The sequence below is a fragment of the Salvelinus namaycush genome, chromosome 15 (genome assembly GCF_016432855.1).
Source record: "Salvelinus namaycush isolate Seneca chromosome 15, SaNama_1.0, whole genome shotgun sequence".
Taxonomy (NCBI): domain Eukaryota; kingdom Metazoa; phylum Chordata; class Actinopteri; order Salmoniformes; family Salmonidae; genus Salvelinus; species Salvelinus namaycush.
The window spans coordinates 1,037,659-1,050,158 of NC_052321.1; the positions used below are offsets into that span (position 1 = coordinate 1,037,659).

Below are 12,500 nucleotides of genomic sequence, written 5' to 3' on the forward strand. Positions count from 1 at the left end.
TGAACTTTTTTCTTGCTGATATGCAAGTTCCTTATGCTTCCAAAAATTGTACCGCAAGTGACTCATGTTAATGTTCAGATTGAGCATCGGGCTCTTAAACGCCCTTGTACACAAGATGCCTTTGTGCAATGACTTGTGTAATGGAACAGAGTCATGACCAAGAACTAACATGCCCTCACCTTTTGATACAAGTTAAAAACCCTTAATTGTTTTTGTTGCTTTTATAACATTTTAAGTTACCAAACTACAATGTTATGCACATTTTAACTAGTTTCTACAATGTTACTCTGATCAGGGATGTGGAAGTAGTGCGCCAGAGAGCAGACAACCCATTCAAAGGATGCTAACATGTTCACACAAGCCGGTGGGACGTTATTCGTGGCTTTCTTTGGTAAGTAGGATTGCAATTCACAAGCATTGATGAGCAAATCACTTACATTCATACTATACTTAACAGTATAAAATACCCGTCTCGCTTCAGTCCTTGGACCCATATGACGGAAGCTCAGAAGATTCGGACGAGTCTATCGCTGGCCCCAGGCGACCGAGGCAAGGGAGCTGCAGGTATTGGGGCAGGAGCCAAAGAAGGAACAATCACCCTCCCACTGTCCTCAAAGAAGTGATCAAAAGTGGTGGGCCAACAGAGCCTCATCTCATTGATGTCCAGATGAGGTCAGCAAGTGACTCTGAGCTATGGACATGCAGCCACAGCAAGGGGCGGGGCCCTGTGGCAGAGACATCTGCAGACTCTGGAGTGCTCACTACTAAATACTCACCTTGCACACCGGTGTTTCCCACTTTCGTGGGGGCAGCAACCTCTGTCCAGAAACCAGAGAAATCTCCCGACAGTACTATCCCCCTCAGGGGTGTCTTCAAAAGGAAGTTAAGTCTTCCAGGAGCAGAGGCACTACAAGATTGTGGCCACAGGAAGAAGCAGTGTGTCACCAAAATGGAGGCTGGGGATTCTCCTCCTGAGGTGAGTTGGTCCATGACCAGAAACACCCCCTAGCCTAGAGACACTATTGCTTATACCTGCTTATCTACACAGGTGGCTAGGAGCGGTTTCTGGGCAGGGTCATGAGTGGAAAAACGGGGACACTTTTGACCATCTTTTTCTGCAGAACAAGTTGACTAGGTGATAATCTGTGGCTATTCAAGTTTACTAGGAGAATGTGTCACGCATGAATGTTATTTCTTTACTTACTGATGTACTTTTTTTTTTTAACACTAATTTGAAAAACTTATTCCATATTCATTTGCATTGCTATATTGTTCATTGGTGTGGTGCTGTATATTTTGGCGGACTGAATAAATCATGCATTTGTGTGGTAGACCGATTTGCTTTAGACTAATATTAAATAAAGCGGTTCTACCAAATCAAATTGACGGGTCCTTAATTATAAGGCATCTGTTCTGACTGCTCCCCTCAATGTCAATTAATTGGTTGCATTCCAAACAAGAATGGCAGACTACAAAGAATCATCTGTAGATATGAAAGCATTGAACAATTATCCTATTATGGAGAAAATTCCACATTACAACAAGGGGCTAGTGTGCATGTAATTCAGCCTACAAAAAGCAGAACGATGAATCTAATCCCACAGTGGAAGCAAAATGCTCTGGTTTAGTCCCTCATATCTGAGATGGATAAGCAGCAATATGGTTGCTGTGCTATTCTTAGTCATGCATGTAACAGTTAAATCATGGACCAAAGTAAAAAAAAACTGTACCCAGTCTGTTAGCCATGTTAAACCATTGATACTTTATTTTCCATGTCATTTACACCATCATAACATACAGAATCCTTCGTAAAAAAATGTATTCACCTCTTTCCAACTTCCCTTTCACTATCCAACTGACCACATTACTCAGACTTTCTTCCACTTACCAATGACTTAATGTTAAATTCAAATGTTACTTCTCCCACTAGTTACTTGACTACATTACCCTGTGGACTACACTAGGAATAAGTGATTAATAGGAATGATGAATAAAACAAATTCCAGAGTTTACTCTGTGCAGAGCACTGCCACTCCACGCTCGTAGAAGTTGTGAGGGTCTTCCTTGGTGGCGATGTCAAAGTCCACGGTGAAGATGAGATCAGCTCTGGTGAAGTTCAGATACACGGGGAGAGTGACCTGTGGGAATGACGGATATACAAGCGAGTTGTCATTAACAGTACAATGTTCATGGTATTTGGAGAATGACTAGCTCCCAACATTCTATGAACCATCTATTGAAGGGAATTGGGAGGTCTGGTCTGTGGAGAAAATTGATATGTAATTACCCCCGAGGGGATATTGAATTCTAAAGAAAGCTTCACATTTGTGCATTCCCATGTACATGATATTCTATGTGGCTCAGATGTACCATGTGCTTCTTCTCAGCGCTCAATTGCTTCACCCAACGCAGCTGAGTCAGTGGCAACTCTGTGGAGATGTCATTGGAGAGAGACAGCTTGTTGTTGCCGTGGGTGGCTCCCTGCAGCTTCAGACCTGTCGGGGAGAAAGAGGGGTTTGTAAAGGTCACTTAGGTTGATCATGTATATTGGATGGATAAATAAACACTTTCAATAGAGAATGTATTTTAATAATCCAGGAAACCAGCCCTGGAGATTCACAGCCAGACCATAACTATATTAAAAGTAGCTTTGGTGTTAATTCTTGCTTTCTGGGTGAGAATACCCAATGCCCTGTCTGGTACTGTATACTAATATAGATGAGTGACTGGTGAGCTGACCTTTGATGCCGAAGCTGCAGGCATCAAGCGCGGCCCCCTGGGCGGTGGTGACGTTGACCTCCAGACACAGCTCCTCCAGGGACCAGCTGTTGGCCTGGGCCACGTATTGACGGGTGGCCGTGATGTAGGCCTCGGGGACAAACAGGCTGCCTAGGCACACATGGATGTTCTGGACAGGAAAAGACACTGATTCAGAGTTGGTGGAGAGTTATGGGTAACACTACTGCTTAGAGTCCAATACCTTGTCTAATGTCAAGTTCCCGGGGTCAATTATGGTATCATTTCATTGCAAATCACCCATTAATGGGATTGCTTCCAAAGTGGCTTTATTTTTAACTCTTAAAAAGTGACAACTTGTTCATGGACTTTAAAGTAGTTTGTCATTCAGACTTAACTGAATAAAATCCAATGGGATGCTAACATTAGCAATATTCCAACCTAACGAATTAGGCAAACCGGCTGTCTATGTTCATGGAATCATTTTAAGGCAACACCAAATCCACTTAGGTCTTCCTTTCCCTTTGATATAGGATGTCAGATGAAGGCACCTTGAGCTCCTTAGCGCCCCCGCTGGCGGCTCCCTGGGAGATGGCCTGCAGCTGTTTGACACGCTCGCTGAAGTCGGCCACCCACTGGATAACAGTCATGGACGCAGGCACGGTGTAGCGACACCAGCTACGGGGCAGGATACCTGGACGAGACACACCGTTAGCACTGGGAAGCCTTGTAGAAACTACATGCCAAATCCTAACTCGAGTTGCATGAGTTTAACTTTTGACCATTAAGTAAAAACATCCATTGATGTCAATGGAAGACTTCTATAAAAAAAAAAAAAAAGTACCACACATGGATCTTAAATTAGAATTTGAGCCATTGACTATTACTGTAATCCTCACACATTGTCACTATGTAACCATATTAGATGTGATAGTGAAACGAAGATGGTCTTGTGTAGAGAATGAGAGGAGAACCTTTGACGAGGTCGTTGATGAGGGTGCGCAGGTCGTTGGTCTGTTTCTTCTTGCCCTCGCACACCTGCACCACATCAGTCAGGTCCTGACGCACTTCCTGCAGCATGCGGGCGCCCATCTTCACCTCGCGCTCAAAGAAGCGGAACAGAGGATCCTGTGTGTGTGTGGGGGGGATTAAATATATAGAAGTTGATTAAACAAGATATTTTCACCTGTATAGTCCTTGAAGACACCCACAGTGTTTGTGAATTGCATATCAGAAGTCAGATCCATATGAGTTTCATTCACATGAAATCAGGTTTGGGATAGATTCATCACTTACTGCATAAAGGGAAAAAAAGCATTATGTAAGAGAGATTGCAGTGTGTGTAGGTTGGAAATAGAAGTGTAAAAAATAAAGGCATCACAACGCCCATCAGATCCCAGGCGTCACGCTGACCAAATGAGACGTTGCCGGGACGTTACCTTAATGTTCTCCACGGTGCGCTTCAGGTGGTTGACCACCTGCGGGATGAGCGTCAGCCAGTTGGTGGCGGTGGTGAGCAGCGTGCGCATCCATGCGGGCTGGGCTTCAGCCGAGGTGGACGCCGTGCGCTCGCGCTTAGTCTCCTTCTCGTAGGCCAGATCATCCTCATCCTCCAGCATCTGCATTTTCAGCATCTTACCCATCATGTCAGTGCCTGAAGCAGCCAGCAAGGGGAGCAGGAGAGGAGGGGAGAGGGGTGGGAGAGGGGAGACAAGCCCAGGGGAGGAGTGTGGGAAGAAGATATCAACGGTGGACCAAGAACATAGCCTTGTACTGCCTCATCCTCACAGAAGTGTTAATAAAAGGGTTGTTGTGTTTCACAATCAAAAACAAGGGATTACAACATAAAGTCAAAGACAGACAGACAACAAAAATCAACATTGACAAAAACAAGTCAGTACCAACAAAATGGAGGGAGACCATGCACTATTTCTTAAAGGAGGACATATAGAAGTGAAAACACTTTCTGGGGCTCTGAGAAAAATCAGCTGTAACCAAAGGGGAGTGGATGGATGAAGGGGATGAGTGAATGGATTGAGGGGTGGATGGGGAGGGATGGATGCATCAACAGCTGGGAGTTGGAACTGGAAGCCAAGCGAGACACGATAAATGTGAAATACAGCTGCTGGAGGGTGAGAACACCCCTCTTGCTGGACAGAACACTCCCATTCACATGGGTAAGGCTACCACACGGGGGCCTTCGGTTAGAACACTGGAACTGATATGAGGAAAGGAATAAGGAGAGGAAAGGGGCCTACAACCACGTTACTGGAAGCAGTGAGAGAATATGCTCTGTATCAAATGGTAGTCATCAGGGCATAAAATGAACACCTGCCTTATGCAGGAAGATCTAGGTGTTGGTGGGTAAGAACATCTATTTTACTAGCCACGTTGGCGGGTAGGAGCACGTGTGCTGGTTGTGATTTAACACAAAAAAAAATGCTGCAGTAGCTGTTTTCAAACTACTGCTGCCATTTTGTTTCGTAGCTGCTAATCACACCTGTCAGAGCTGTGCGCTCTGAGTGAAGTGATGATATATTTATTTTAGGAGGCACTGTGCACAGGCATCAAAGTTCGTCTAATTTACTATAAAGTCTACAAGGTGAGACTTTGTCCTTGTGATTCTTGGCTATTTCAATTGTTCTGTTCACAAGCTTGGTTGTTTTTCAACGTTAGTTTGAGTCTGCAGCTTCAGCTGATAGCTTAGAGACGCCCTAGTCAGATCCCAAATCTCTCTCTCACGCACACAGACACGACTCAAGTGGCCCCGTTACCCCGTTAACCTCCCGCCCTTAAAAGGGCAGCTGAATATTTTGTCTCATCTGATATTTTGGTTAAAAAAACTCAAGTCACAAAAAAAAAAAAAATTGAGCAATATACCACATTACTTCTTACTCAATACACTTTTTGTTTTAGAAACATGGTCATCAGTTTGTTTTTTATGTCATTAAGGTGACAAAAACATTTGGGCTGGTAAAAAATACAAGTGGCTGGTGGACCAACCTGCCACAGTGGCTGGTGGACCAAAAAGTAAATTTTAGGCCCTGGTAGTCATTCCTGTAGTTCAGGGGTAGGCAACCCTGTTCCTGGAGTGCCACTGGACTTTGTTCCAACTAGGATCCACACAATACCAACGGAGGTAATGAAATCAGTGATTTCCTGAATTCAACACACCTGGGCTTCCAGGTCGGTTAAATCAAAAACAAGGTGCCTGCGGCCCCTCCAGGACCAGGGTTGCCCAAGTTAGAATATGCTCTACACCAATGGTTGTCATTTCTCTAGTTAGATGAGAATGAGGCTTGTGGAAATGAGGCCTGTGGAAATAAGATGTGTTACAACAGATATGGAGAGAAGAGAAACCAAAGATGAGTGATGAGTTTCAGCAGTCTCCTAGCTGCAGACAAAGGATCCCACAGACAAAACCGGACAAGCCTCTTGAGTGCAGCTGCAGCCAGGGCCAACCAGCTGCAGGCAATAGCATACCCTGAGTGGTGAGCAGGACCTTCTCAGCGTTGCTAGGCAGGCCCAGCCAGGACGGGGTCTGGGTGTCTGGCAGCATCTCCACCCAGTGCATGAACTCCTCACGTCTGGAACCAAAGACAGAACAGTGTTACTGAGAGAGGAGGGAGGAGAGAGGAGGGAGAGAAAAAGGTTTTTACTGAGAGAGAGAGGGAGAATGGTAGAAAATCACCTGAAATGCCTAAATGTGTGCATTTCCCCTGAATTTCTTTATGACAAACATTTTACTGAGAATTGATCACAATATATCGTTTTTTGTATGTACTGTATACTACACCTCAGTTTTCAGTTGATACATACACACAGGGAAAAAATAAACGCAACAATTTCAAAGATTTTACTGCGTTACAGTTCATAGAAGGAAACCAGTCAATACATTCATTAGGCCATTATCTATGGATTTCACATGACTGGGCAGGGAGCCAGGTCAAGTCAGTCAGAATGCCTTTTACCCCACAAAAGGGCTTTCTGACAGAATTACTCCTGTTGTAATAACATTAAAGTAAAACTACCACCCAACCCCAGCCACTGACCGGATGCCATCGGGCATCTTGATGTCCTTGTGACCGTCCACCTTGAAGGCCAGTTTGAACTCTGAGTCGAAGCTGCCCGTGGTGAAGATGCGATCCAGGAAGGTGTTTAGCAGGCGCTGGTCAAACTCGTTGTCGATGCGGCCGCCGTAGATGGACTGGGCCATCAGGGTCTTCAGCGCTGCCCAGGGGATCTTGTCTGGGGAGATGTTCTGACGGCCCTGGGGATGTGGAGGAACAGGAGAATGGAAGGTTACCACCATAGAAATACCTGTTCTATTGTCACCACGCATATCCAACTTAGAGACTAGTCATTTTTTGTTTTTATTGAGTGACCTTCAACTTCATTCTTAATTGCAAGAATGTATATATTATGTGTGCATTGCATATCAGAAGTCAGATCCGTATAAGAGTTTCATTCACATGAAATCAGGTTTGGGATAGATTCATCATCTAATGTAAGAGAAGTTCAGCATACAGAAAGAACCCAACGTAAGAGACAACAGCGTGTGGACTGACCTTAGCGGTGTCGTCCAGCCAGGTGTCCACGGTGTCGCAGGCCGAGCGCAAGTCCGACTCTCCGAACTCGTACTTCTTGGACCAGCCCAACGGGGCATAGCGCAGACGCTCCTGAATGACGGCGTGGAACCATGCCAACAGGAAGTAGAGGCGGGCACGCTCGTTGGGTGCCTGCAGAGGATGACAGACAAGGAGAAGAGTTTGTTTTTAAAGGGGCAATCTGCAGTTCAAACAAAGTGGCCACCCCACCACTGTTTTGATAAATAGCTGAGGAATGGGGTTAGAGCTCTCAAATTCAGACAGAGCTATGCATGCAAGGACTGACCATCCACAATATTAAAATGATAGTTTTAACCATGTTGTTTCAAGACTATACAACGTTAGTTTTCAATTACATTGTTTACAAACAATGGAGTAAAACAAGATTATATCTTGGTTTCTTGATGGGGTAGGACACTTAAACTAAGCTCAATAGGCCTTAGTTATATTCTTAAAGAATCTATGGGTATAGAATATAAATATATAATTCATTTAAAAGTTCAAAAATGATAGTCACAATTGCAGATTGACCCTTTAATAGTCAAGGTAAAAAGAAATCATTCATCCAAGTTTACGGAGGAAGAAGGTGTGAGATGAACAGAGAGGCAAAAAGTGACAGGAGAGAAAAGAAGGAGCGAGAGAGAAATCAGTATCCATATAGTTGTGTTGGTCACCTTGCACATGCGAGCCACAGGGATGCTGCTGAAGGTCCTCAGCATGTTGGCCTTGACACCGGGAGGAGGTTCAAACACAAAGATACGTCCAGCACGCAGCAGGTTCACTGGCACCTGAGAGGAACAGAGGAAACACATTTAGATCTCTCAATAGTCAAGACATTCAATAACTGTTGCACATGGCGAGAAAAAGCTTGAGGTTAACCAATCACAGTGATAAGTTACACTTCAAGTAACGTGGATATTTTTTAAATCAGTTTTTTATTTTGATCAACAATTGAGTGAGCTTGAACTTTCTTCAAAAATCCCTTTCATTACTGTTATGTGTTTATGGTCCTCAATACGGAGTGTAAAACACTCATACTCGCTAGCTTGTTTATTTTTCTAAGGAAGTTGAAAGTGGAATGTGACCTTGGGGTTGATCTCCATGGTGAGGAAGAGACGGAAGCTGGCGTGGGGCTGCATGGAGTGGAGCTTCTTCTCCAGCTGCATCAGCCAACCAGGAGCCAGGTGCACGTTCTCCAGCATCACCCACCTGCCAGACTTGACAGCGGTGTTGATGTCGCGGTCGGCCTTGTTGAAGCCCTCAGCAGAACCTGAGAGAGAGAGAGAGAGAGAAGAGGAGGAACCAGGTTTCTAAGATGCCAGTAAATGTTTCATACTCACTCCTGGGCTGTTTTTAAAGTGAACTGACTAAACCCTGCTGTAGGCTACCTACCAATGGAGATGGAGGTGATGTGTTTGTTTTCCTCGGCTGCCAGGTCCCGGACCAGGCCGCTGGCGTCGTACCCGGGTACGGAGCACATCAGAACAGGGGTACTGGGTTTCACCTAGGCGGGTAGGAGAACAAGTAGTCGTTTCATGAGGAGATGAGCAGTTGTAATACGCAATGGTATGCAGAACAGCGACCCTTAAAAACATAATGTACAAATAACACACTATATCTGAGATTATTGTCGTTTCAGGGATGTCCAGACTTCTGTACCATAGATATGAAATGACTACAATGGTAGATTCTGTTTCTATGCTCTGTTACCTCGCTCTCCACGATGTTGCCCAGGTCAAGGGGCTGCTCGATGATGGCCATGAAGGTGTCTCCCAGGACCTTAGATACAAAGATGTGGGCCATGGCCAGCATGCGGTCCGGACGGAAGGCCTGGATCAGGAGCAGCTGGTGCACTGCCTGACCGATGGAGGCTGTCGAGGACAGACAAAGTACATTTTTGACATTGACTACATTGCAGTCGGGACTGCACTCTATACCGCCACCACTGAACCACAAACACTCAAACTAGCCATTTTATCTACATTCATTTTGTATTTAATGAAAATTCTATCAAGAGCATAAATTGGGATCTCGACAATGCATAGCAGCCTCTAAACTTCATGGGTTGCCATGCGTCCCCCAATGTAAATCGGATTGAAATACTCACTTGACTGTTTCTCCTCTGTCCACAGGTAGGGCACGGAGAGCTCAGGGGAGTTGCTCTCAATCCACATGAAGAATTGCTGCAATGGTAAAAAAAATTATCCATGTCAACCTCAATGACAACTTACATTTTCCTTTCTTACTCTCTTTTCTTCTAAAAATAATTGTAATGCTCTTCTGCTTAACAAACAGTTTAGTAAAGAGTCGGTTTAACAAACGGTTTAGTAAAGAGCTTCACATTGCTAAAGTAATTTTCTTCCCCTTTCCTCCAAGTTCCTCACCTCATCAGCTTCCACCTTGGAGACCAGGTCCTTGAAGGCGGGGAGACGGCTGAGAATGATCATGGCCTCACACTGCTCCGTGGTCAGGCCCTTCACCTTGGGCACCGCTGTACCCTTCAGCACCATCTCCGCACCGCGCAGGAAGTGCTGGAACTCCGCGTCGTAGGACGGCTCGCTGAGGGCAACAGGAAAATGGTTATCAATAAGATTCGGGGGCAACGCCACACTGTCCACACTAGTATACCACTTAGAATGCATCCTCAATACATTGCGGAAGTGTAGATTTTGGAACGGAACCATGGACCTTATCCTTCACATTATAACCAGGAATGTGTAGAAAGTTTAAAGTTCAATACCTTGTCATGCCTTTCAGGTTGATCCTGGCTAAGAGCATGGCGAAGGTGATGTGATCCTGGTTACACATGCCTCTGGCCACTCTGTTGAACGCCCCCTGAAAACGAGACAATGGGATTGGTGATTTTGCACTAGAAAACCTCTAAACAAAAACCCATAAACTTGAGCTCTTTGAAGAAAAACTCCAGCTCTAGATGTTCTAGAAGGCGTTCTAGATGTGAGGTTACCTGGAAGAGGTCCTTGGTGATATGGGTGAGGCGCTGGGTGTGGTCGCTAACGCTCTTGAGGTTAGCATTCTCGTACAGCACCGTGTGGTAGATATCCAGGAAGAAGTGCAGCGAGTACTGGTACAGGAAGTGCATCTGGAGACGGACAGGAAGTCATCAACACAGCAGGCTGGACTGGTTCGGTACAATTGTTTTTGGTTCACTACTAGAAGGTTTTTAAGAGGGTCACCAGCATAGAAACAGAACTAGAAGAGACTTGCATATCAGAAGTCAGATCCGTATAAGAGTTTCAATCACATGAACTCAGGTTCGGAATATATTCATCATTTAATGCAAGATGCTGTCTGCACACGGGAGAATCTTTATAAGAGATAGCAGTGTGTGTACCTGGTTCAGGGCCTCCATGGTGAAGTAGATGGAGCTGCAGGCCGAAGAGAGGGACAGGTACTGCTGCGACACCGCCTCCACCTCAGCCATCACAATGTCAGTCTCTTCCACCTTCCTGGTCACCTCCGCCGCCTCCTTCTTCAGGTTCTCCAGGGTGGTGATGATGGTGTCGTCGTCCAGGATACGACCCTTGACCTCGTTCAGGGCCTGCAGCAGGGACTTCTCCAGTTGGCGCAGACGCACCTGGAACTCACCTGGTGGAGGGAGGGAGGGTGGGTTAATGCTTCCATATTTGAAGGATAAAATAGGACTAAGAGTAGAGAGTAGATACTTTCGTGTGCATTGCATATCAGCAGTCAGATCCATATACGAGTTTCATTCACATGAAATCAGGTTCTGGATAGATTCATCATCTAATGCAAGAGACTGTCGGCACACGGAATGAGAGTTGCGCAAGCGCGCGTCTCACCTTGCAGTTTGAGGAGGTCGGAACGCTTCTCGTCCACGTCGGGCCTCTCGGCCTTCAGCACCTCGTTGAGACACTGGCTCTGCAGACTGCTGCGTGTCACTGTGAAGTTGACAAAGGTCACACGAGAACACAGGTCTGGAGGGAACTCCACCGTGGGGTCGCGTGTGGAGAGGAAGATGACAAAGGATGGCGACAAGTCAATGTCCTGGTCGCCAAGGGTGATGAGCACGCGTCCGCCGGTCCTGCGCACCTCTCTGTTGAGCACCGGGTTCAGGATGGGGTCGTAGCTCTCTACATCCTGGGGGAGACATGGTTACATATTACCATTAGTTACATGGAAGCTAAATGGTTTATTACCAAGGTTGGCTAGCCCAACAGTAATCTTGGAACCCAGAACCAAACGTTGCATTCACTAGTTAGCTACTGGAGCTAACATTTACGTTAAAGCTTATGTTAAATATAGTAACATTTATGTTACCAGTCTCAAGGGAGATTATATTTTACGGCAGCAGCAGAGGACTACCTCCCAATGTATTCAGATTAATAGCATGTGTTACATGGTATTGTAGAGGTACACATGGTCTGGAACATGCTGGATCGACCGTGAAGTCTGTTCTGACCTGCACAAGCAGAGGGTTTCCGAAACGCAGGGCGCTCTCGAGGTTCTTCCGGAAGGCGTCATCCAGGAAGCTGGTCCTGGTGATCTTGCGGTCCTTGTACTCGTTCATGATGAACTCTGTGGCCTGGCCGGACGGGTCGATGATCAGTGGATACCTGGGAAAGGTTTTATTTTTTTTATGTATTAGAATCTCATTTAGGCCAAAGAAATGGACAGCTTTCCATGAGTCTTTAAAAAACAGTCTATCCATCACACTCTTGGATGCACCTTGGAACTAGGATAGGCATTCATTATACAAACATTTCCATGGTAAAGTTTAGTATCTTCCGACAGGATCCGCAGTGAAGTGTTTAGCTTTCCAAACAAGTTTATGATAGAACTATCATCCTCTACCACTCTGTATTGGTCATTTAGGACATTTCAACAAAAAAAGGGGATGATATTGTGATTCGGATAGACACACTCACCTGTTGAATCTCTTGAGCATGATGGCGTTCTCGGTGCAGAGGTCGTCCGCCGGGAGGGAGTTAGCCTGCCAGCGCAGCCTCTCGTCCGCATTGGACAGGTACTCAGTCCTGGCGATGTCCGTACGGAACTAGTGGAGAGACAGATTAGCCATACAAAATGGAGTCTAGAACATTACATAGAAAGAATACGGCCTTGAGTTACAGATGACTGCCAGAGTCGGCGTAAAAGTCTGGTTTTTCAAACTTGGGT

At 45.6% G+C, this 12,500-nt stretch overlaps 1 protein-coding gene and 4 non-coding genes across 5 annotated transcripts in view; all 5 read right to left on the reverse strand.

The window, feature by feature from the left end:
• Positions 1 to 1,738: 1,738 nt before the first annotated feature.
• dync1h1 (dynein, cytoplasmic 1, heavy chain 1) overlaps positions 1,739 to 12,500 on the reverse strand; it is a 48,729-nt gene continuing 37,967 nt past the window's right edge. Inside the window, exons 55-75 of the mRNA XM_039008770.1 lie at positions 12,251 to 12,378; positions 11,785 to 11,938; positions 11,165 to 11,462; positions 10,696 to 10,949; positions 10,309 to 10,443; positions 10,084 to 10,178; positions 9,728 to 9,902; positions 9,451 to 9,526; positions 9,054 to 9,214; positions 8,736 to 8,847; positions 8,429 to 8,613; positions 8,018 to 8,131; positions 7,305 to 7,475; positions 6,789 to 7,006; positions 6,220 to 6,323; positions 4,176 to 4,390; positions 3,711 to 3,864; positions 3,288 to 3,430; positions 2,740 to 2,908; positions 2,371 to 2,495; positions 1,739 to 2,138 (exon numbers count right to left, since the gene is read on the reverse strand). Coding sequence (XP_038864698.1) covers positions 2,010 to 2,138; positions 2,371 to 2,495; positions 2,740 to 2,908; positions 3,288 to 3,430; positions 3,711 to 3,864; positions 4,176 to 4,390; positions 6,220 to 6,323; positions 6,789 to 7,006; positions 7,305 to 7,475; positions 8,018 to 8,131; positions 8,429 to 8,613; positions 8,736 to 8,847; positions 9,054 to 9,214; positions 9,451 to 9,526; positions 9,728 to 9,902; positions 10,084 to 10,178; positions 10,309 to 10,443; positions 10,696 to 10,949; positions 11,165 to 11,462; positions 11,785 to 11,938; positions 12,251 to 12,378 — 3,315 coding nt within the window. The 3' untranslated portion in view covers positions 1,739 to 2,009. The remainder of the gene's footprint in view (positions 2,139 to 2,370; positions 2,496 to 2,739; positions 2,909 to 3,287; positions 3,431 to 3,710; positions 3,865 to 4,175; positions 4,391 to 6,219; positions 6,324 to 6,788; positions 7,007 to 7,304; positions 7,476 to 8,017; positions 8,132 to 8,428; positions 8,614 to 8,735; positions 8,848 to 9,053; positions 9,215 to 9,450; positions 9,527 to 9,727; positions 9,903 to 10,083; positions 10,179 to 10,308; positions 10,444 to 10,695; positions 10,950 to 11,164; positions 11,463 to 11,784; positions 11,939 to 12,250; positions 12,379 to 12,500) is intronic.
• LOC120060547 lies at positions 3,964 to 4,033 on the reverse strand. Its single transcript, XR_005478239.1, has one exon. It is a non-coding gene; the product is annotated as a small nucleolar RNA SNORD50 (small nucleolar RNA).
• LOC120060546 lies at positions 7,172 to 7,243 on the reverse strand. The gene has a single exon (XR_005478238.1). It is a non-coding gene; the product is annotated as a small nucleolar RNA SNORD50 (small nucleolar RNA).
• Positions 10,569 to 10,640, reverse strand: LOC120060548. The gene has a single exon (XR_005478240.1). It is a non-coding gene; the product is annotated as a small nucleolar RNA SNORD50 (small nucleolar RNA).
• Positions 11,042 to 11,113, reverse strand: LOC120060549. The gene has a single exon (XR_005478241.1). It is a non-coding gene; the product is annotated as a small nucleolar RNA SNORD50 (small nucleolar RNA).